Raw genomic sequence first — 23,545 nt, forward strand, 5'->3', positions numbered from 1 at the left:
GTAAAGTAAATCAATCCAAGACCACTCTTGGACAATGCACTCTCTCGTGTCCTGTTATTGCTCTTAGTTTCGATAAATACTCTGTCATATCAGGCAAACAAAAATGAGACACATCTATGCAAGCACACAAAAATGTTACAAAGCAAATAAATAGACCACAAAGACACACAATACCTGTAATGAGCATAAAATATTGCGAAACTAAAGTGACATCTTGCACAAGAAAAAAGGATTGTGTAGATAGAAATGATGAGTTAGAAATTGACGTACAACGGCAAATGTAACAAGACGCGGATGGCATTCATTGGCGCAGAAGATAAAAGCAATACCTCACTTCTTCTATGTTAAAAATGGAAGTAAAACATGTTCTACCGTGACACACACACACACACATACCCCACCCACACCCCCCCCCCACACACACACACACCACACACCCCATACACATACACACACACCACACACTCACATAAACACCACACACACACACACACACACAAACACCACATGTAAGCACAAGCATGAATCAAGCATCAGCTACAACATATATAACTGATTAATTGTTCCTGAACAAAAGGATCAATCACCCTCTTCCATACGAGTACCCAAAAATTAAGGTGATGCTACAGAAACTACCATGTGATTCAAGAGTGAAAATTATAGAGACCGCTATTAGCAGGAAGGAAATCAAAATGGCTACACACACCAAAGTCAGGGTTCAAGACGCAGATGGCATTTGTTGGCGAGAAGATAAAAGGAACATCTCACTTCTTCCATGTTCAAAATGAAAATAAAACATGTTTTACCGTGACACACACAGACACACACACCCCACACACACATATACACACCCGTATATAAGCATAAATTGTTGGCGCAAAAGATAAAAGGAACACCTCACTTCTTCTATGTTCAAAATGGAAGTAAAATATGTTCTACCGTGACACAAATACACACATACACACCACACACACACCGCACATGCACACACACTCACACACACATATACACACCCGTAGATAAGCATAAAATATGGCGAAACTAAGGTGACATCCTGCACGAGAAAAAGAGTTGTCTAGATAGAAATGAAGAATTAGAAATTGAAGTACAACGGTAAATGTAACAAGACGCAGATGGCATTCGTTGGCACAGAAGATAAAAGCAACACCTCACTTCTTCTATGTTCGAAATGGAAGTAAAATATGTTCTACCGTGACACCCCCCCCCCCCGACACACACACCGCACATGCACACACACACACACACATTCACACCCTTAAATAAGCTTAAAATGTGGCAAAACTAAGGTGACATCCTGTACGAGAAAAAGGATTGGGTAGATAGAAATGGAGACTTAAAAATTGAAGTACAACGCAAATATAACAACACGCAGATGGCATTCGTTGGCACAAAAGATCAAAACAACACCTCACTTTTTTTATGTTCAAAATGGAAGTAAAACATATTCGACCGTGACACGCACACATACCCCACTCACACACACACTCTCACACAAAAAAAAAGATGCACAAATAAGGAAACAGAAAAGTCGGAACAAGGAGAGGGCATCATTCAGCAAAACTTCTCAAGTTTGTGGTCGATAAAACTAAAAAAGAAATGTTGTAGCTGATTAGAACATATAAAAATATATTCCTTGACATCAAGATCTTAACAGAAATCTGTTACACCAGATCATGATTTTCAAAGAGGTTGATCTAGAAACTAGATAATATTAATCACTAAATCATTGCCCTAGTACAATTACATATATAAAATACACTGGGAAATGCTGCAACCTTCTTTGCTCCAATAATAGCACTGGGTTCAATAGAGCAGCAATAGTTAAGCTCTTCTTGATGCCCACAGGCAGGCTTCCCCCATAGCATCGAATAGCAACCAACAAATAATGATACATACATCAAATTGAAAAACAACAAATGCACCAAACTAATGCATTGTCCACTAAGCTAAAATGGGTTTCATCAACAAGCTCATCAACCACCAGTTTAAAGATTGAATAGGGCACACTTGGCAGCAGTTTAGAGGAACCTTAAAAGCACAGGACATATCACCCATTGTAGAAGCTAGTCATCTTCATGTCGATGTTTTCTGTTGTTCTTCTCAGACCGCTTCTTGCCCCTACCCACTCGCGAATCATCTGAAGCACTAACGTCGGAATTAGAGTCTGAATATGCCTTCCTGCTCTTCCTTTTATGCCGCAGATAAGCAGAATCGTCATAAGAATCATCATTTGGATGATAGTGACTCCTCATCCTCCTCTTCTCCTTCCTACTCTTCCTCATTCTTTGCCTGCGCTTCAATTCCCTCAATTTATACCTGCAATTTACCATATTCAAAAAAGTACCTTCAATTCCTTAAAAAGAAAAAAAAAAGAAATAGAAAAGTACCTTCAAGGTAACCCAACTACCCACATTGCTCAAAAGCAATATGAGATCAAAATGTAAACCAAAATCCAAAATGCTATGAATACATGGGATGGTTAACAAAAAGGGATTAGCACTGGGCTGGCTTTGTATTTACTAAGGCATTTCAGCAAAAGCCCAAGCGACAAGAAGTATAAATCACACAAGACTCCTCAACCTTTAACAAAGTTAGCATACTTGTAATGGATTTTGATTACTTCATGAAACTTACCTCTCTTCCAAAAAGTTAAAGCTAGTGTCTACTTCTAGTAAAGGAATCATTCACTTTCTAAAGAAGAGCCACAGGAACAGTTGTGTCATTTATCAAGCAACACCACAGATTCAACAACTTATAGGCCTAATATCCTGGTTTCTGCAATACCAAAACCACATTACTAGGAAACTATTAGCATTCAAATATGAATGAAACTGCCCATAAGTACTTGAAGGCAGAAAAATAACAGAAACTTAGTAGGTGAGTGATTAGTTTTTTACCTGATAAACAGTAAGCCACATATAAGCACAAGCATGAGTCAAGCATCAATTACAATCTCACTGAGTTGCAGGCTCATTCCTCTACTAACATTTTTAAGGTATAGATTTTTACCGACCTAGGAATAAATTCGGCAATTAGACCTGAATGCGGTAAGATCCGCACCTAATGGGGCAAGTCCGAGTTATAAAAGATTAAGAGCGGGGTGGGTAATGGGTCCTAAGAACTAGGACCCAACCAGGTTCGGGGCGGGTCCTGAGTCTTAAGGACTCACCTAGGAATAATTATTTAATATGTATATATATTATTTTACTTTATTTTGATAGAATAAATACGAACAAAATCTTATATCATTTTATTTATTTATTATTAGGTATTTGTTTAACAATTGATGAAATAAAAAATTGTTCAACAATACTTAACGAAGACGAAGTTGTTAATAATGTATAATTGTTATAATTATTTGGATTGTTTTGTATGCATAATTTCATTTGTACTTGAGAATCTATTCTTTAAACTTGAATATTTGAGTTAGGTCACGAACAATTTTATTTATGATTGATATATTTAATTTTTTTTCTATGTATATATATATTTGTAAAATAAAAACAAAAACCGAGTTTACGGGTGGATTTTGTACCAGGGAGGGGTGGGGCTTTAAAATAATCAGAGCGGGGCGGGGCTCAGATCTTTTCTGGAGTTGGCGGGGTGGATTCTCGGTCCATCCGAACCCATCCTGTTGTCACCCCTAATAAAAAATGTCAAAAAAGTTAAAATTTAAAAATCGAAATTACAATATTAAATTGTTTGAGAACTAAAATTATATTAATGGTTATATTTAAGGACAAAATTACATTTATCCCAAATTTATGTGGCCACTCATAAGTTTGACCAAATTCTGATTTAGACTATTAATTGTACATATCATCCTTTTTTCAAAGGTGAGGTCCTTATCATTTAGGTGTGTGTCGATTCAAAGAGAACACATGTAAGTTGGATTTAAAAATACGACTCTATCTCACCCGTGAAACGTGTTTGTTTTAATACTACGCGCATGAAGCATGTTTACCTATATAGCTTAGAATTATAAACTTGTTAATCTTTAGAGGTATTGCTGGCTTAACTGAGCAACACACTCAATATTAATAAAGAATTATAAAATAAATTATAATATTACAATAAATTCATATAAAATCGACAAATATTCAACAATTATACAACACGACGAATATAATAAATATCCGTACATCTAATAAATTTCAAGCACATGATATCAAATTTATTTTACATTTTTTTTTTACCATTGTCCATATGAAACGACGTCATTTTCTACTTCGCTAATCTGAAGTGTTGTTTGTGTATATATTTTTCTGAGAAATGAATTTCATTACCTGCTATTTTAATTTTTTTATTTCATTATATATATATATGTTTCTTTTAAATGAAATTAATGATGTAATTTTTGTGTATATGTTAAATCAAATAAAAGTTTAATATTTATTTGAAAATTCAGAGTTGATGGTATACCAACTTTCTTCTTGTTGCGTTCCTACTGTTGTGTACTGGCCGATTAGATGAAAACCACATTTTTGTCTGAACATTCTTTAGTTAGACGTTCAAAGTTGACCGTTGAAAACGATGATCACGTCTTCTCGTAAACTATATATTAATTTTCTAATGAATTGAAAAATTATAAACTGGACAATTTATTTATTTTTTTAAATTTTGATCATTAAGAAGGCAAAATTATAAAATTAGTTCAGTATATATAGGAATGACAAAATTAATCCCGTAAGTATTAGACTAGCAATTTTAGTCCTGTGAGTTTCAATTTTGTGAAAATTTTAGTCCTTTCAACAAAAAATTATCATATTTTAGTCGGATAAATTGGGTTAAATTTTTAGCTACGATCAGCTACAAATGCTTCAACGTTAAATTCCTATCTAATTATAGCAAGAAAATATTTTATTTCTAATGTTAATTTCTGGACCACAAAAACTTAAATTATTAATCCTGGCTAAATACATTGCTAATTACTGAAAACTTTATTCTCCTTTTTAATTTTTCTAGCTATCGGCATAGTTTTTTGTAGTTATATTTTCTCAAATTGATTATCATAATTAACTGTATTTATTTTTTATGTAAGAAGGAATTAATTATGTAATAATTTCGTATACATATTATGTTTGTGTGGTTTATATTTAATTCTTGATATGCTTATCGTATCAATTTTTAATCTATTTGAACGTGGTATTACAATAATAGGAAATCAACTCCTGGACTACTTTAGTTATTCTAGAACTATCTAGACACGAATGGAAAATAAAATATTAATAGATATTTAGAAAATGTAGTTTGACTAACTTTTATACAAGTTGGTTTAAATTATTCGTTTATATTAAGTAACAGGGTAAATTATAACGATTTTTTTTTAGATTTGGCATAATTATGAATACACCTTCGTTGTTTGAAAAATTACCAATATCCCCCTACTTTTAACGGTCATCTAACTATTAGCACAATCTGTTAGGTTTTTATCTATTTTTTATGAAAAACTGACCAAAATACCCTTGCGTAATAAAAATTATAATTTAATTTATTTTTTTATGGACTAAGTGGATAATTTTTAAATTTTTTTCATCCATCTTGTTGTGTTTTTTAAAAATTTTAATTTTTTTTTAAAAAGTTACAATAATGACAAAGTTGATAATTTTATACCTCCATTCAAGGATTATATAATTTCATCAAACATCATGGGGTATTTGTAATTAATCAAACAATGAGGAGGTACTCGTAATTATGTCAAATCTCTGGAGAGTTGGTTGCAATTTACCCTAAGTAATAATGTATTATTAAACATTTAATAAGTAATAATTATATTAAACAATTGACTTTTCAAACTTTAATAGAAAATTAAAGCGAACTCAAATATGCTCAAGTAGTCAAATGCAACACAGTCTTCACTTTAGGTCAAAAACTAAGTCAAACAACGAATAAAATATGAGGTAAATTTGATTCCATAACTATTGTATTTTTTGGTCTATATTTTACGATATTGATATCTTTGATCCCACAAAATTAAAAAATTGTTGCATATTTGGTCATATAGAATTGGTGCATGAGATCACATTGAAGTACCAAATATGTTAATTCCACAAACTACATTAAAAAAATTGAAAACCCCTCTATCTTAGGTTTAATTATTTTAATATTATAAAATAATAATAAAAAAAATATAACTAAAATCAACTAACTAACACTCTTGTACCACTATCCACGATTTGAAGATTTTTTTCTTAAAGCCAAAGTCTCGAGTCGTGGACAGCATTCACGACTCGAAGTCATGGGCTAGCCATAATCTTGTTAATATGTTTCTTTTTATTATATTTTGTTAATTTTTTTTGTATAATATTAAAATAGTAACCCCTGTCTTGTTGGACTAAAAAAATATAATTTTATCAAAATATCAAGTCTAAAAATAATTCTAAAAAATGAAAAAAATAATGAAATTAGCTGAAAAAGAAATTGAAAATTCCAAGTAGGAGTGGGGGAAATATACACGTCTCTCATTTTATTAGAATTTCTACATTTGGTCAAGAAAAGACGCCTCACCATGAAGAGAAGATCTTAAAACTTATAAACCACTTAATTAAGCTTATAATCAGTAACTAATGTATGATACGCTTGTCTGCATAAAAAATAATTAAAAATTCTTTCGCTAAATATTATATTATACTGTTAGTCGATAATCATCTTATTAAATATCTCGGAATTAGAGATATGCATTTTTTTTTTCTTTTTTGATGATTTAATTCGATATGAATCTAATAAAATAAGAGTATTACAAGATACAATTGCTTCGTAGTTAGGGCTATCCATGTGAAATAATTACCCAAAATATATATAAATACTATATATGTGAGTCAATTATATTTAAAACTCGACGACCTAACAATAATCATTGCCCAGAAATGTATATATGTTCCTTCTACGTCTCAGGAGCCATTTTTTAAAATAAAAATTATTTAGCATATTCAAAATAATATATATATATATATATAATTGATGTAGACAATATAATTTCATCATTGAAAGCTACAATTATTGATGGTGATAACTATATGATATATTTGGTTAGAGTCGTAAATGAATCAAGTTCGGATCGTGTTTATGAATTTTTAAGGTTCAAATATAAAGTTGTATCTCAAAATCTAAGCTCGAGAAATTTAAAAATTTAGGATTAAGTTTATTTTCGTTTCAAGATATTGGGATCGAGTAGAAACTCCGGCTTATCTATTTAAGAATATAAAATAAAATACTTAAATTAATATAAGTGTCATTTTCTTCAATTACTATATGTGATTATCATTAGTATTTTTTTGATATAAAATAAAAGTATAATCATATATACTATGCGATTATTAACTTAGAATATAATTTGATTTTCAGTAATTTCGTAATCACATTATTAATATTTTCTTTTGCTGCAATATTACATGAAAAAAAAATAATCACATTTAATTGTTATGTGATTGTTAAATATTATTATTTTAACTAGTACTACTGAGTATCAATAGAATTTATGATTTAACAATATATATATATAATAAAGAATTAAAAGAAGCTCACAAGCAGTTCACGAGCTTTCTAAAACTCAGCTCAAAAGTTTTACATTTGAGTCGAGTTTCAATGGAGTCGGTTCATCATAAACTGATTCGATTTGTCCTGCATTCGTAATTTAATTATTTTTTCAAAAAAAATTAAATTATTTATAATTACAGTATAATTAAAGAACTTAGCCTATAAGCTAAGCAACATGACGATCTCATCATGCAACATTTCATGAGACGCAGATGAATTTTACTATTTAAAAATTACTGTTGATTGCATAAAAAAATTATAAATAAATAAAACTACGTCCGACAAAGAATCAAGTATGTCTCTTTTCTTGATTTAGAATAACTTTTGTCAGGATAAATTGCTATAGTAAAAAATAAAAAATTATGATAAATATTAACTAATTATAATTCCGCAATGGTTATTAGTTGTTTGTTTTTGTAATTGATCCCAAAACATTAGTTAAAATCAGGATAAATATTTTGATTATTATGAAAATCATAATAAATATTAATTAATCGTGGTCGAAACTTAAGTTTTTGCTTTAACTTTATTTGATCGTGGCAATGAAAAATAGCATTTGTCATCACGTAACTTAGGACATTTCCTCTCCGTTACATTGATTATGGAATTCTTATTTTTGGTCCCATAAATAACTTTAGAAAAGTAGCACTTTTGGTTCCGTAATATCTTCTCGTTAGATTGTTAAGTATATGGAACTAAAAAAATACTATTTCTTAAAAGTTATGAAACTAAAAGTGTAAAGGCTGTAACTGTCACGTGCTCATTAAAAAATCTAACGTAGTAGTGCAATAGGACTAAAAATATTACTTTTTAAAAATTACGGAGTTAAAAATGAGAATATCATAATTAATGGGATCAAAAGTAAAAAGGCTCTTACTTTCTTCAAACTTATTTTAAAAATCTAAACAAATTAGTTTAATTTTCTTCAAATTAATTATAGATTGACTATTAATAATACATTATAAACTATATAATCTTATTTTATTTAATTATTTATTTTCAAAATAAGATCTAAACTTTATAAGTTCAATTTCTTTTATAAGATGTAATAACTTATAAAATTTTATAAATAAGTTTGGTCAAATATCCACAAACTAAGATGAAGTCAAAACTTAAGAGGAACTTCTCTTTTGTTATGGACTATGGCCATTACTATGGAGGAAATTTTGACTGAATGAAGAAAAATAATTATAGAAAGGCACAATTAAATTGAATTTTTTATTTTATTTATGCATGATTTGTTTAATTTTTTTAATATAAAATAAACAGGATAAATGTTTTATATATAATATATGTATATTAAATAAAATAATAGATTCAATAAAATTTAAAATAAAATTTTCAATTAATTGACTATTCATCTACAACATACTAATTAAATGCAACATGCTATTTTTACTAGGTAGACAAATGCAAATTCAGAATCATCACATTTAAATAGTGACTCTCACTACACTAATTACTTGACTTTCATCTACGCGCTAAATACTCACAATAACAACAATACGTATGAGGGATAAAAATTGAAATTTTATAACTAAAAGATCATGAGTTTAAATTGTACGAATGGTAGGTTTGAGTGTCAACTCACGTTCATTATCGATATTTGCTCTATTTTTTAAGAGTCATATAAAAGGCAAGGGAACTACTCGAAAAGAGTTGTGCAAAAGGCACTAATTGAGTTGAAAACAGTTTTAATATATTTGTGTACTTTGGCGTATCCATCTTAAATGTAATTTTTTGACTTACATGCCTTTCTTCTTTCGTTTCTTATATGATGACATTGAGGTTTGAGAATGACCATGTTAGTTAGAACAAACCACCTGATTAACTCGCTAAAATCAATTTCCATGAGAAAAATTATGTTAACTAGAGGAGGCCACTTGATTTGCTAGAAGTTATTCTTCCACCATGTATTTTTCCTAGCGAAAAGAGTCTTGAAAGATCAAGAGGACTATTATGATTGTGAATTTTCATGCCCATTGTTACAATGTATTAAGAATTTTCAGCAATGCATTGTGATTGTGAATTTTGGAAATTAAAGAGGACTAACAAGCAATAAGCAAGTTCTTGGAGGACTAAAAATGAAAATTATCAAAAGGAATCTGATGATGTTTGTTCAGCTGTGGGGTGACCCCACCTTACCTTATTGCATTGTGCAAAGCAGCCACCACTTCTGTCTGTTTTTTGTGCTCTTCTGATGTTAACATCAATGGCGGCCCCTATTTGCACTAACCATATATACTTTTTTTATTCATTAGTCATTAAACAAAAATATCCCTGTTTGCAAACAAAGGCATAAATTTACTCAATCATCACCCCCCCCCCCCAACCCAAAGAAAAGGGCTCTTGAGAAAAGTTAGGATTATTGTAATGTATACCATGTAGATTATTCTGTACCACATGTGAGTGGTGGTTTTAGCCCCTGATTCTTGTTTATTTTTTTTAATTTCTGTGTTTTGTCAATTATCTCTCAAAAGTTTCCATCTTTAGTTGTTCAGGGTTGATCTTGCAGGTAGAATCTACAGGGGATTTCCTTTGGCTTGCAGCTCCTGGTTTGTTCTGGATGAGAGATTTGAGCTCAAATCTTAGTGAAAGTTTGTTTCTTGAAGGGGGTTGGAGTGAGATTATCCAATTAAAAATTGTGGGTTGTGTGGATTTTGTTGATAGATGGATTCTTTTGAGGTTGGCTGTGTGGATTGAGGCTCAAAGTTTTTCCCTTTACACCATAGTCAAGAGTTCCAGGTACTTTGCCCTTTTCTTGGATTTTCTAAACTTCAATCTATCAGAATCTTGATTGTAGTTGCAAACTTTTTAAGTTTGGGAAGGGCATCTTTTCTTATAGAGGTTATTGTCAATTTGGTTTGGAGGATTATCATCTAAATGTTAGAGCTGTACGTTTGTTTAAGATTGTAGTTGTAAGCGCATTTGATGATGGAGAAAAATGTTTAGATACTGAAAATTTTGGAAAGTGGGAGTTTGGAACATCCAAGAAAAGAGTGTGTTTATATAGAATCTGTAAGATTGCTGTGTGATTATGGAGAAACAAAGTAGTTTTCGGAGTCCCACAATGGAAAAACAGCAGAGTTTTCGTACGAGGGCGATGGAAAAGCAGAAGAGCTTTAGGGGGTTAATGGAGAAGCAGAAAAGCTTTAGGATTGCAATGGAGAGGCAACTGAGCTTTGGTGGAGACAGGAAAAAGAGCAAGGATTCACCGGGGAAGCGAGGTGATTCCCCGCTTCATCTTGCTGCACGGGCTGGGAATTTGGCGAAGGTGAAAGAAATTCTTCAGAAGTTTGATAATATTAACAATGGCGTGAAGGATTTGCTGTCGAAGCAGAACCAAGAAGGTGAGACTCCTCTGTATGTTGCGGCTGAGAATGGGCATACTTTGGTTGTTGGGGAGTTCTTGAGGCATTCGGATGCTGAAACTTCCTCTATTCCAGCCAATAATGGCTATGATCCGTTCCATGTGGCTGCGAAACAGGGTCATCTTGGTAAGTCGTTGATCCTAAGCTTTGTTATCTTAATACTTTTTATGCCCTTTTATCATCTGGAAGAAATCAAATGCGGAACAATGCATACTATACTGGTGTTAATATTAAACTTTTGTTGTAGGGTTTTCATGATGCTTGCCATAGAAAGAAATGCTAAATGTAGTATGGGGCATTTGCTTGATCTGTGGTGGGATTTCTTGTTGAGATGTCTTGTATGACTACCCTAATTATGACCTTGCTCGGTTTGGTTTTTGTTATGATCTTTAGTGGTATGGATAATGAACTTCCTTTTGTGAGGCGGAGGCTTGGATATGTTCGGCCTTTTGACCAGGACTTTAACTCGAATTGAAACTTTTATATATGAGGACTGAAGTTAAAGTTTCAGAGACAGCTATTGATATTGAAAGAGGCAATTGAATGCAGAGATGATTCGGATGTGAGAATATGGAAATCTCTTTCATTTCTTGCCTATAGTGGATTCTTTGTTTTTGCCTGTAGGTCCAGGCTTTTCAGTTGAGCTATACAAATTTAACTGAGTATTCTTCTTTATATATCCTTTGTGAAGGTTTATTTATTCCAACATTTCCATATTTCAATGCTGTTGATGTTCACTACCTCTTCATAGTTATCTAGTACAGCTTCGTCACTTAATATCTGCGGGTTGCTTTTCTCTTTACATGTCATGGACTTGCTATTCACCACTTCTGATATTAGCTTGCTACTTTCAAATCATGGTGTCAATAAGATATTCGACCGCCTACCTTGGTTCAGCGTTTCCTGAATTTTATCTTCTACCTGCAATTTGACAGCATCATCAGCATGACATGATTTGGGGAATGATTAGAATTATTTTTAGGGGCTTATTACTATGTCGGCGCGTTCTTATGTGCAGAATGATTTCTTAATGCAGTAATCCTTCCGTTGACTTGAACCTTTATCCCGACCCTTTTACATGGACTAACATGACCCTGTCGCAACTGGGACAATCATTTACTACTTGTTTTCTGATGCTCGACTCCTTGATTGATGAAAAATGTTCTGTGTGAAACTACAGATGTCCTGAAGGAACTGCTCCGTTTTTTCCCCAGTCTAGTCATGACCACAGATACTACCAATTCTACAGCCTTACACACAGCAGCTGCTCAGGGGCACATTGACGTAGTAAATCTGCTTCTGGACATTGATTCCAACCTGGCCAAGATTGCTCGAAACAACGGCAAGACTGTGCTTCATACGGCAGCAAGAATGGGCCGCTTGGATGTGGTGAAATCTTTGTTAGAGAAAGACCCGAGTATCGGCTTCAGGACTGACAGAAAAGGACAAACGGCATTGCACATGGCTGTAAAAGGACAGAATGTGGAGATTGTGACAGAGCTCATAAAACCTGACCCGTCTGTTTTGGGTCTGGAAGATAACAAGGGAAATACTGCACTCCATATTGCGACAAGGAAAGGCCGGAATCAGGTAGGTTAAGATTTTGATTTCCTTTCTAGTATGATCCGTGCAATTCTAGTGAAGTGTCACATTTTTAGAAATTAATACAGAACAAATATGGTGTCTTGCATTGGCAGATTGTACAATGTCTAATATCCACTGAAGGTATCGATGTCAACGCGACTAATAGTGCTGGAGAGACACCTCTAGATATTGCTGAAAAGTTTGGAACTCCAGAACTTGTGGCCATTCTAAAGGAGGTAGGAGCTGTTCACTCCAAAGATCAGGGGAAACCCCAAAGTGCAGCAAAGCAACTCAAGCAGACTGTCAGTGACATAAAGCATGATGTTCAGTCCCAACTTCAGCAGACCCGTCAGACTGGCTTCCGGGTAAGAAAGATTGCGAAGAAAGTGAAGAAGCTTCACATTGAGGGTCTCAACAACGCCATCAATTCTGCCACAGTTGTTGCTGTTCTTATTGCTACCGTTGCTTTTGCTGCCATCTTCACCGTTCCTGGTCAATATGTTGAAGAGAAAACAGAAGGGTTTTCTTTGGGGGAAGCCCACATAGCAAACAATGCAGCTTTCATAATCTTCTTCTTGTGCGACAGCGTGGCCTTATTTATCTCCCTAGCTGTGGTCGTGGTACAGACGTCTGTCGTTGTGATAGAGGAAAAGTCAAAGAAACAACTCATGTTTGTGATAAACAAGCTCATGTGGTTGGCTTGTCTCTCCATTTCGATTGCTTTTATCTCGCTCACCTACATTGTGGTCGGATCTCACGAACGGTGGCTTGCCGTATACGCCACCGTGATTGGCAGCACGATAATGTTAACCACAATCGGCTCTATGTGCTACTGTGTTGTTAGACATAGGCTGCAAGACTCGAGGATGAGAAACATAAGGAAAGCCAGGACCCTTTCTCGTTCCTTCTCTTTTTCTATCTCGGATCCAGAGATGTACAGTGAACGATATAAGAGGATGTATGCAGTGTAGAAAACATGTTTTGCAGCAAGAAATCGCTTCTGAACTGAAGACCCCAGTTACTTGACTGGGTGCAGTAATTACTACAGCCTGCCGAGTCTGCTGATGTTGAGTTCTTCCAACTTTCCCATTGCTACGACCAAACCGAGCAGCTCCAATAGAACAGGGATCTTCGCTCTCCCAATTCCATCATTATTACTTATACAGTATCTATGTATCAGGGTAAAGTATATTGAAAAGTCCAGATTTAGCTTTTCTGGGAAGCGCTGAGAGGTGCAAGTTGTAATTGCTGTTGCCTATATTTGATATAACATATCATTCTAAATAAGCAATCCTGGCTTCAAATGCTCATCTTATCATTATTTGGAGATAGAATATGTTGTTTACAATGCTAAAAGGAAGCTATGTTCTTGATGTGTAACAGACGCAATCAAAGTACATAAAGCAGGGAATTCTCAGCCGTAGGAAAAATATACACTTTATGTAATTTCATCTCCTTGTTATGGAACAAAATCAATTTCCCTATTGCTGAACCAAAAATAGAGATTGCCTACTTTGTGCAAGTTAGCTTTAAAACCTTCAACTGAAGGATGGACATTGAAGAAGGATAGAGCAAGAATCTGATCTAACGTTACAACAACGACAACTTTAGCCCTGTGCATACCAAGATATGAGGCAGGAACTAATCTTTGTGATGTTGAACATGGTCCACAAGGGAATTTACATGAAGATGGTATGTACTGTGATTAGCTGGAAGGATCTGAATTGACATCTGAAATTCCGTTAGCTATTTTTGCATGAAGACTCAGATTCTGTGCTACATCATTGTAGACTTTTGATAGGAAGTTCCCCTTCTGGAACCATTACCTTTTGGTTCGGGGTTAATGGGGTTCCCCGAGTAGCAATGTCGTACATGTACTCTATGAGTTTTCATCTCAGTGGAGCAGCTTCCTCTTATATTCACCAACAAGATCACTTCCTTATCTCTATTGTCCTCAGACCACCAACTCTGAGGAACCCCATCAGCGAATTCCTCCGTCATGTGGAAATCTTCATGATGTATTGATATCTCGACAACTTGGTCAGGATTGATCATGCCAGCAGCCGGAGAGACCTAAAACAATGATTCAGTGGATTTAAGTTCCTTGTTATAGATCAAGTAGGGTTAACTACAATGGCTCTCTCAAGAGTTTGCATAATTTATCGACTATACCCTTCTCCTCAAAACAACCATAAGTAAATAGAGAAGTAAAGTACCTCAAGCCATCGTGGGAAACCGAGTGAACCTCTTGGGCGGTACTCGGATGCAACTTCATCCTTATTGATGATGGACTGACCTTCGCATATAATGTGGAAGAAGACCATATCCTCCCCGCTTCGGTTCGTGATTTTCAAGTTGAATGTGTCTTGGTTCTGGAGCTGTATTCTGTTTGTATTGACAGTCGTTTCAGGAACAAAGCGTAACGCTTCTAGGTTGGACCTAATAGCATCATTGGACTGAAGTATTTTTCCGAACTCCTGTCTCCTCACTGATCTATCAACATGAGCAATGTCCACATCGAACTTGCACCGTACAGGTTTATGATCACTTTCAGTCACATCCATACGAGCCTCATATCTTCAATATGAACCAGACGAGAGCGTAACTACAGAGATTTAATAAATAAATATAAAGAGTCTACTTGGGAAACAAATTAAGGCTCGTGCGACCTACTGTAGTATGGAAGCGACCACAGGGCACTCTAAACTGCATTCTTCTGTTGGAGTCGCCCTATTATCTCGATATAGTATTCTATCACACCAAGCTGGGATTCGTTTCTTCTCGCCCGAGTCATAACCTAACGTAAAAAGAAGGACATACTCATTAATGCTTTGAGTCAAGTCCTCGAGTAAGCATGTGAGCATTTTAATGGAACTAACTAAATACTTGTAATCAACATTAAACAATATTACCTCCTAATCCGGCTTTTCCTCTTTCGAACTTGTAAGTTGGAGGAAATCGGATTAGTGCCTCGCGCATTCCTTGGAAAACTCTACCAGCTTTCATTTCTGCTCTCAGCTGATCTTTCTCTCGAAGCCAATCAAAGCTTCTTTGAGAAACAAAGTCTCTTGCTTCATCATATGATATGCCGAATAGACGATAATTAAAATCGCCGAAGAAGATGACCATATCAGCTTCAGCAAGATCAGGCCTTCCCTCATCTGGGTTTGTAGCCTTTCATAATCAAACGACCACTGTTACTTAGGACGACATGGAGAAAGGGAAAAATGATGCTCGTTTTGGGAGTAATGATATACATACATTAGGGCCACGAAGCATCTGAGCGGCTGATGAAACACCAGCTGCAAGAGAGAGGATCCACGGGAAGCCACAAGAATAAAGCAGCCAAAATAAATATGTGGAGAAGACAAGAGAGAAGGACAAATACAGGTGGCGCAGCATACCAGCAGCGTTGTTAAGGTTAGATGATCGGGTGAAAGTCATTGTTCGATATATATGATCAAAATCAGCATTTCGCCGATTGACTGCTTCCAAATGAGCAGCCAAATGACAGTTTACAAAACACATTATCCGATCAAATACTCTCAATCTCAAACCTACACCTCCCTGCAAGTGAAATTCAGCCAGTGAACCATCGGATGCGGCTAATTTCGGTCAGGTTTTAATATAGTTTCTTATACTAATAAAAGTGGGAGATATAAACCAAGCTTCACTAGAGAAAAAGCAAAACTTGTTTACCTTGTTACCAATTGCCCGACCTAAACCACATGCCACTGCTGATACGTCGAGGTCCCCAACGTGTGTTCTAAGAGTCTTTCTCACCCTGAAAAGAATTATCGACAACTGACTTTAAGAAATAAACAATATAGTTATAGAAACACATTGAAGAGTATTATTGTCAGAAATTGCAAACGAGATTAGCTTCACGTTTGCAAAGATTTATCATATCATAGTGATGTGAGCACTGAGTAGAAGTAGATTAAATGGTGAAACCATACCAGATTGCTATCATTAAGCCAGCCAATTGCCGAGACCCCACACGCTCGAAAGTGGATCCCTCATCTAAAGCCTTGCCAATGTGATCTTGCCACCATTGTCCAATAGCACTTCCTTCTAGTCCTACCTGAAATGGATAATTGCTTTTAGAATTTATAAGAAATGAATGCTTTTAAGAGTTGGAAAGATACAATAAGCAAATACATGTTATCAAAGTAAGAGTTGAGCGAACAGGAAATTCTGGAGGAACATTAAGAAAATCTAAACTGATCTGGAACTGTAATTGCCAATAACTGAATTGCTTATCAAAGTGTTCGCGAGAGATTAAAGTTACAATACAACCATGTAAGGTCCTAATTCATCTATGGAAACATACTGCATTTCCAATGTTAAGTTCTTCAAACAACTTGTTATTAGAAATGACAAGAAATTTTCTTGCTGCGTGTATGGTCTCAGTGTTCTAAGGAGAAAATTGGAACTAAGTCAGCGGAGCTATATTGATGGCTTACCGTTTCTTTCGCAGCCGACATTGCAAGAAAACCAGCACCCATTTCCACCTCTTGTAGGCCAACAACCACTATACCTACATCTGATACTGCAGAACCTAACCAAGACATAAGAGCATCATGAGAAGCTCTTCCTTGACCAACATTCCATGAGCCAACTAAAATTTTGATATTCTCTAGCCTAGTGTACATGATTTCTCTCTCAGCCACTTCTGACCGTAATATGCAATCCATAGGTGCTGGCGAGGAAATGTTCCATGCACGTATACCTCCATGAGTTGCCAAGCTAAGAACACAACCATTGCCAACTACTAATTTTATGACCGGTCCATTATGTGCAACCCAACCGGCAATTAGATTTCCTTCGAGGTCTAGCAGTTGGACCATGCCACTAACATAACCAACCCATATTCTTGACCCATAAGAGCAAAAGCACAGAATACCACAAGGATGGTGAGTGAATTCTTGCAGACGGTTGCCGTTTCCATCCCACTGGATTAACAAACCATTTGAAGACCCAGTCCAGATCATTCCATCGGCAGCAAGCACTATGGCTTCTGTTCTTCTACCGTCTTCTGAAAAACCTCCTGCCCCCTTTGCTACTCGGCGAACAGCATCTGCAGCACCCATTAGAGCATTACGAGACCGCTGCAGAAAGCCTTGAGATTTATCCTTTTTAGACTTGGAGACTAACTTAACATTCATTTCATCTTCAACTGCTTGGTCTTGGGGTGAGGATGTATCAACACGATTCTCAGTACGATTCTCCGTACGATTCTCAGTACGATTCTCAGTCTGACCCTCTACATTAAATACTTTTAGAAGTTCTCTTGTACGGGCATCCCTGTCACACCAACCATTGTTACCAAATAATTGATCAAGAATAATATTTCCTCATAATCATATTTGAGTATTTATTAGGAGAGAACCTCATAATAACTAACTGTGGTTTTCATGATATTCATTAACTAAAATAGCCCCGAAATACTTATTTCTTCCACAAGACAACCAATTATCTCTATCAACAATTTTCTAGTCATGCACATTTAAAATTAATTCATTTATTAGTTTTGATCAGTTATTCATTTCATCTTCTTTTTCTGTCATTTGATTAAAGAAAGGTAAAAAGAATTTAGTATTATCTTTAAAGCAAGAAAGGGGACACGATCATTTTAAAGAACTTATTCATGATATATTGGTGTAATTTAGTTCAGAATAAAACCATGGAAAATTGTCAAATATATTATAGTGGAGAGAATAAGTGAATCACAAAGGTACCATAATGAGAAGGATAGAGAGCCAACAGCCCAGACTTTGGCTCGGGCATTATCAGATAGCAAACACTTCACATCTGAAGAAGAAATACTACATACACCATTCACTGTAACTTGGCTTTTGAGGTCAATAACTGATCTCTCCACCAACAAAGAAGCGATATGCTTTTCCTCTGGTGATAGAGACAAAGATTTCTCCACAGCTTCCCATGGCCAGACTCTTATAACGCCATTCTCAGATCCTGACCATATATCACCTTGATCCAAAACACAAGTTATGAGAAACAAATGATTGTTAGATGGCAACAAGAGACCGTAGACAATGAAGTAAGGTTTCTCCTGCTAACAAAATAGCATGTGCTAAATGAGTTCACTCAAGTTATCAATTCAAGGTTGTAGCAGATATAATTTCGAAAAGCTTATATCCTATGGGTGAGGCAAGTGTTGAGTACACAAGCATTTTTTAACAAATTAGGGAAATAAAGAAAAGATATATGTAGCATCATGGTAAAAGCCTATGACACAAAAGCTAGAGAGAAGAGCCTCCTATTTGTATTCTGAAAAAAGCAGAACTACGTAAGGGAAGTGTTTACATGTTTATGCAAATTTACAGTCAAATATATAAAGAAAAACATAACCTACAACAAAACAAAAGCAAAAACATCACCATAATAACACAAGTTAATCGCCGAGAAGTTAGTAATCTTAGCAAGAAGAAAAGGGTTTACCATAAGAAGAAATCTCCATGGAAAGAACTGGACCTCGATGTGCCTGCCAATAAAGACCTTCCTTGAAATAATTGTCATCAGTGAATTGAAGATCCATCTTCCAAGATCTAATTTTACCATCTTTGTGCCCACTATAAACCAATTTACTCCCTTTATCAACAGTCATGCATATAGTTGGTGATGTACTTGTTGATTCATTAAATGGAGCAGCATCCTCATCGCCTCTCTGTGCCCTTCCCCCTACTCCAGTCCCTGGCTTATATGCATCTGAATGGTTCCATACTCTTACACCTGATTCTTGCCCAGCCCATAGTTGTGTTTCTGTACTGGCAATTGTCCTTAAGAACTTTCCTACCTACACCAAATCAATAACTTCTCCATTGATTTCCACTTAAGTTTGGTTGGGCAAGGTTCAAAATAAAAAACTGCATAACCTATCCTCAGAGATAACGTAGGGTACAACTACTTCAAATCAAATGCCAAGATACTCAACACTAATACAGTAATGAAAAAATCATGAAAAATTGAAGGTTAACATGACATACAACATAAAGATCATCTTAAACCCCAGAACACCTCCATGGGCCCCTCCCCAACCAAAAGAAAGGAGAACGAAAGAGATACTGTATAAGATGAAAAAAGGTAGAAAAATAAGATTCTATGCAACCACCTGCATTCTTTACTAAAATTAATAAATATACAAACAGAATACTACTAGCCTCCTTTTCCCTTATCAGCAAGACAATTATTTCAATCTCAGGAAAAAAGATTATCAAATAACATTAATATGATTGACATGTTCTGCCTTAGCTACAGTTTCCGATTTATTTTACAGAACACAGATACATTGCTTTCAGAACCAAAGCCAAATATCAACGGAATGCTCACTTTTACTTTCAACCAAATCCATACAACTAATCCAACCAAAGAGAAAACAAAAACAGATCCACACAAGACCAATTTCACTCATAAAAGTGCAAAATTCTACATGATTCCACATCTACATAATCTTTTTATTAATAATGCAGTATGAGGAATAACAGGATGTGTTTTCATGCAGACAGCGACAAACTGCAGGGAACAACAATAGCCTCTTAACTTGAAACTAATGCAAATTTCACCTGTAACGTGGAAAACTGCAACTCCTTCCCCTTATTATGTGTATTATGCTTAAAATATGAAGTTATTAGCCCAAAATTCAGATTCCCCATTATGAACAAACAAAGAATTATACATGTCAGACAATGAATTCAGGAAAATCCATGGAATTGAACCTGAGTTTCTCTCAAAGGGTGAGGCCGAAGCTCAAGGCAGGGCGGCCGGCTGGGATTCATGGCCGCCCTATTCGGCACCTTAAATATTCCCACCCCACCACCGCTCCCCATAAACTCCGGCATTGGCTGCTGCGGCAACCTCTGACTTTCGTCGCCGGAGCAGCCGTCCCCAACCGATGTTCCGTCAATCCTCTGGCTAAACTGTTGGTAATCAACGTGGTGATCACTCATCGACCCCATCGCACCAGCAGCAGAAGTTGTAGTGGAGTAAGGATAAAACTCCTCATCATCGGATGAATTCGGTGTACTGCCGAAATAAACACTATTCTTGCTGACGGGATGGTTGTTTATAATGCGATTTTCGTCGAGGCTGTGCTTGCGGAGCTGGTGCTGGCGCTTGTGGTGGGTGCCGGTGTTTGTCCTAAGCTGCTGGCCATAGTACTGGGCTTTCCGGTGCGGCGGGGAATTGGATATCCCGGCCAGGGCCGTCCTGTCATCTTCTTCCAATCTTTCGTTCATTTCGAGGGGTGGGGTTGTCTATCTTCGGGTTCTTTCCGACGTTTACAGGAGGAGGAAAGAGAGGGAAGGAGGGAAATTCTTCATTGTCGTTGGAAATGCGATCAAGATAATTCCGAGAGGGGTTAGCCAATGTGTGGAGGAAGAAAGAAAAAGTCAAAATGGGAATATGAGAGAGAAAGAAATATGGAAAGAGAAGAGAGAGAGAAAGAGAGAGAGGTGGTTGGAGGGTGGTGGTGGTGGCATTCAACGAAGAGGAGAGCGGGGAGAGAGGCGAGAGATGCTGGCAATATACGGACAGGAACGTTCTCATTTCGCGAGGTCTAGTCAGTTTTTTTTTGGTAAATTACATTCAATTATTTATCAAAATTTTGTATAAATACACATAAATTTTTCATAATTTAAAAAATTACATATAATACCTTTCAAAGTTATTTACGTCTAATGAATAAATTTTTTTAGTTAAAATTAATTAAATTTATTAATATTAAAAAAATTAGATGAGAATTCGTATTTACCCTCAAATTATCATCGACTTATTACAGATTAAATAATTTTTTTTATAACTCAACTACCTTATACTTTTTCAGACGTAGTCCATGTGATGAGGTGATGTTCACATTTATAAGGGTAGTTTAGTGAAAAAAAAAATTATTTGACATGTAATAAACAATCGAATGTAAATTTCAATTTTCAAATATGAATTTTAACAACGGAAGAACCTATTTAGATGGAAACAAATCTAAAGAGTACTAAATTAATTTTTTAGTACACAGAGTCTATGTGTATCTACGTCAAAGACTGTGTAATTATTTCTAATTACAAATACCTCTTTATTATTTGAGAAATCATAAATACCCCTAAACTATAAAATGTAACAGTTAAAGTGCCCCCTCATGATATGGATAGTTTTTTTTACTACTTAAATACCCTCATTTTATACCTTAAAATATGTTTATTACAATCTTTTTCCTAAAATATTATTTGAATTCTTATAAACATTTAATTGAAAGTAAATATTGCCCAAAATTTATGATTTTTTTAATTTGTATAGAATTTGTATAAACTTTGCAAATATACAATGCTTATATTTTTTTATGTAACTGATCAAAAAGTTACAAATTTTTTGAAATAAATTACACGGGCTCTATTGAAGGTTGCCATGTAATTACATTCTCCTCTCCTGAGGTTTGGAGTAATTACACATAGATTTTCTGTAGTTTGGAAATTATATCTAGTACCCATAAAATTTGTTTTCGTCTAACAAATAAGTCCCTCTGTTAATCAAAATTTAAAAAATTTGCTGATATTAACAAATTCACTAAATTTGCTGATATTAACAAATTCACTAAATTTGTTGATATAAGGACTAAGTTAGAATTTTAATATGTTTAGGGATTGAAATTGAATTAGTGGAAATATATGAGGACCAAAACTATAAATATCCCTATAATTAATCTATAATATTCTATAATTTTTTGGGTAATGATATGAAACATTTTAATTAATTATGTGTACACATAATTGAATGTAAAATATATAAGTTATCTAACATATGTTTTTATAAAATTATATGCACTGTGAATATAATTACATAGCCACTTACACATATTTAAGTGTGTTTTTTTTAATATAAATAATTTACTTATAAAATATATTTTTCATATATTAGAAGTATTTATAATTTTTTTAAATAATAAAAAAATATTTGTAGTTATAATAAAAAATTTAGAAAAAATCGTTGTAATTATTATTTTTAAAAAAAAAAAAAGGGAACAAGTTTAGTTAGAGAGTATTTGAAGGTCAACACAATTAGACAAGCATGCATTCCACATTCCACTAATATAATAAAACAGGTTCTCCACAACTCATCATGTTATTTTAAAATAAAATAAATTAAAATAAAATTCCTCATTTAAGTGGGATGGACGTGCACAAATTGGAAATTGAGGGCCACAACTCTCAAATTGCAGAATACACCTTATATTTTGTTATATTTGCGTAAACGCCCCTACAGCCAAATGCCGCGTGTGATTTTTGAAATTATAGACGGGTCCATTTTGTTAATCACGTATTAAAAATGTCAATAGTTACATCTAGGCTTGGTAATGGATCTGAATTTCCTAAGTCCGAAAATCGGAAAATGGGGCGGATAGCAATTCTAACAAGTAGGATCCATTTGGAGTCGGGGCGGGTCTTGAGTCCACCCAACTTTTGTCTATATATATTTTATTTATGGATGTTTTTAGTAATTTAGCTTTTGGTTGTCACATCGAAGATCAATTTTTTCAATATTATCTTTTCTAATTGTAATGTCCTCTCTGTGCAACGTAACTTCTCTATCATAAATATTCTATTATAATAAAATAAATTTTTTTTTTAGCAATGAAATAACTCTATAATGTAGTATACAATCGGAATAATTTTTTGTTCATATCTCTTGTTGGCCACTGGCAGTTTTTAGGCACAAGGATTAGGGCTTAATGCAATTTACTCCCTATTGATATTATAAATGAACAAATTACTTAATATGATATAAAGACAGCAATATACCTTCCTTTACTTTTTAAAATGAAGCATTTACCTCCCTACATAAGGAGGTAAATTCCTTCATTTTGACAAACAAAGGGGTTAAATTTGATGCATGTGAAAAAATATAGGAAAATTTTAATAAAGGGATAATTTATTTATTTACAATATCACATGACTGTGAATTGCATTTTTCCTATCTAAATTAATGTAAGAATTGCTCAATACAATGTAACAAGATCATGAAGA

The 23,545-nt window shown here is 34.5% G+C and overlaps 2 protein-coding genes across 3 annotated transcripts; one reads left to right on the plus strand and one right to left on the minus strand.

The window, feature by feature from the left end:
- Positions 1 to 9,796: 9,796 nt before the first annotated feature.
- Positions 9,797 to 13,803, plus strand: LOC105158819 (uncharacterized). Its single transcript, XM_020692752.2, has 4 exons — positions 9,797 to 9,962; positions 10,073 to 11,054; positions 12,109 to 12,518; positions 12,626 to 13,803. Exons 2-4 carry the CDS (start codon positions 10,595 to 10,597, stop codon positions 13,481 to 13,483), a joined length of 1,728 nt encoding a protein of 575 aa, XP_020548411.1. The 5' UTR covers positions 9,797 to 9,962; positions 10,073 to 10,594; the 3' UTR covers positions 13,484 to 13,803.
- A 130-nt stretch (positions 13,804 to 13,933) lies between these two features.
- Positions 13,934 to 21,069, minus strand: 5PTASE13 (Endonuclease/exonuclease/phosphatase family protein). 2 transcript variants are annotated; one of them, XM_011075701.3, is made up of 12 exons: positions 20,252 to 21,069; positions 18,978 to 19,332; positions 18,254 to 18,506; positions 16,979 to 17,819; positions 16,472 to 16,596; positions 16,212 to 16,296; positions 15,917 to 16,079; positions 15,774 to 15,814; positions 15,425 to 15,686; positions 15,186 to 15,309; positions 14,729 to 15,089; positions 13,934 to 14,585 (listed from the first exon to the last, which is right to left on the minus strand). In XM_011075701.3, exons 1-12 carry the CDS (start codon positions 20,768 to 20,770, stop codon positions 14,289 to 14,291), a joined length of 3,426 nt encoding a protein of 1,141 aa, XP_011074003.1. In that variant the 5' UTR covers positions 20,771 to 21,069; the 3' UTR covers positions 13,934 to 14,288. The 2 variants fall into 2 exon arrangements, with proteins under 2 accessions (XP_011074003.1, XP_011074002.1); XM_011075700.3 differs by having other exon boundaries at positions 15,774 to 16,079.
- Positions 21,070 to 23,545: the final 2,476 nt, after the last annotated feature.

Source organism: Sesamum indicum, linkage group LG3 (genome assembly GCF_026168435.1).
Source record: "Sesamum indicum cultivar Baizhima isolate 11 linkage group LG3, ASM2616843v1, whole genome shotgun sequence".
In the NCBI taxonomy this organism is placed as follows: domain Eukaryota; kingdom Viridiplantae; phylum Streptophyta; class Magnoliopsida; order Lamiales; family Pedaliaceae; genus Sesamum; species Sesamum indicum.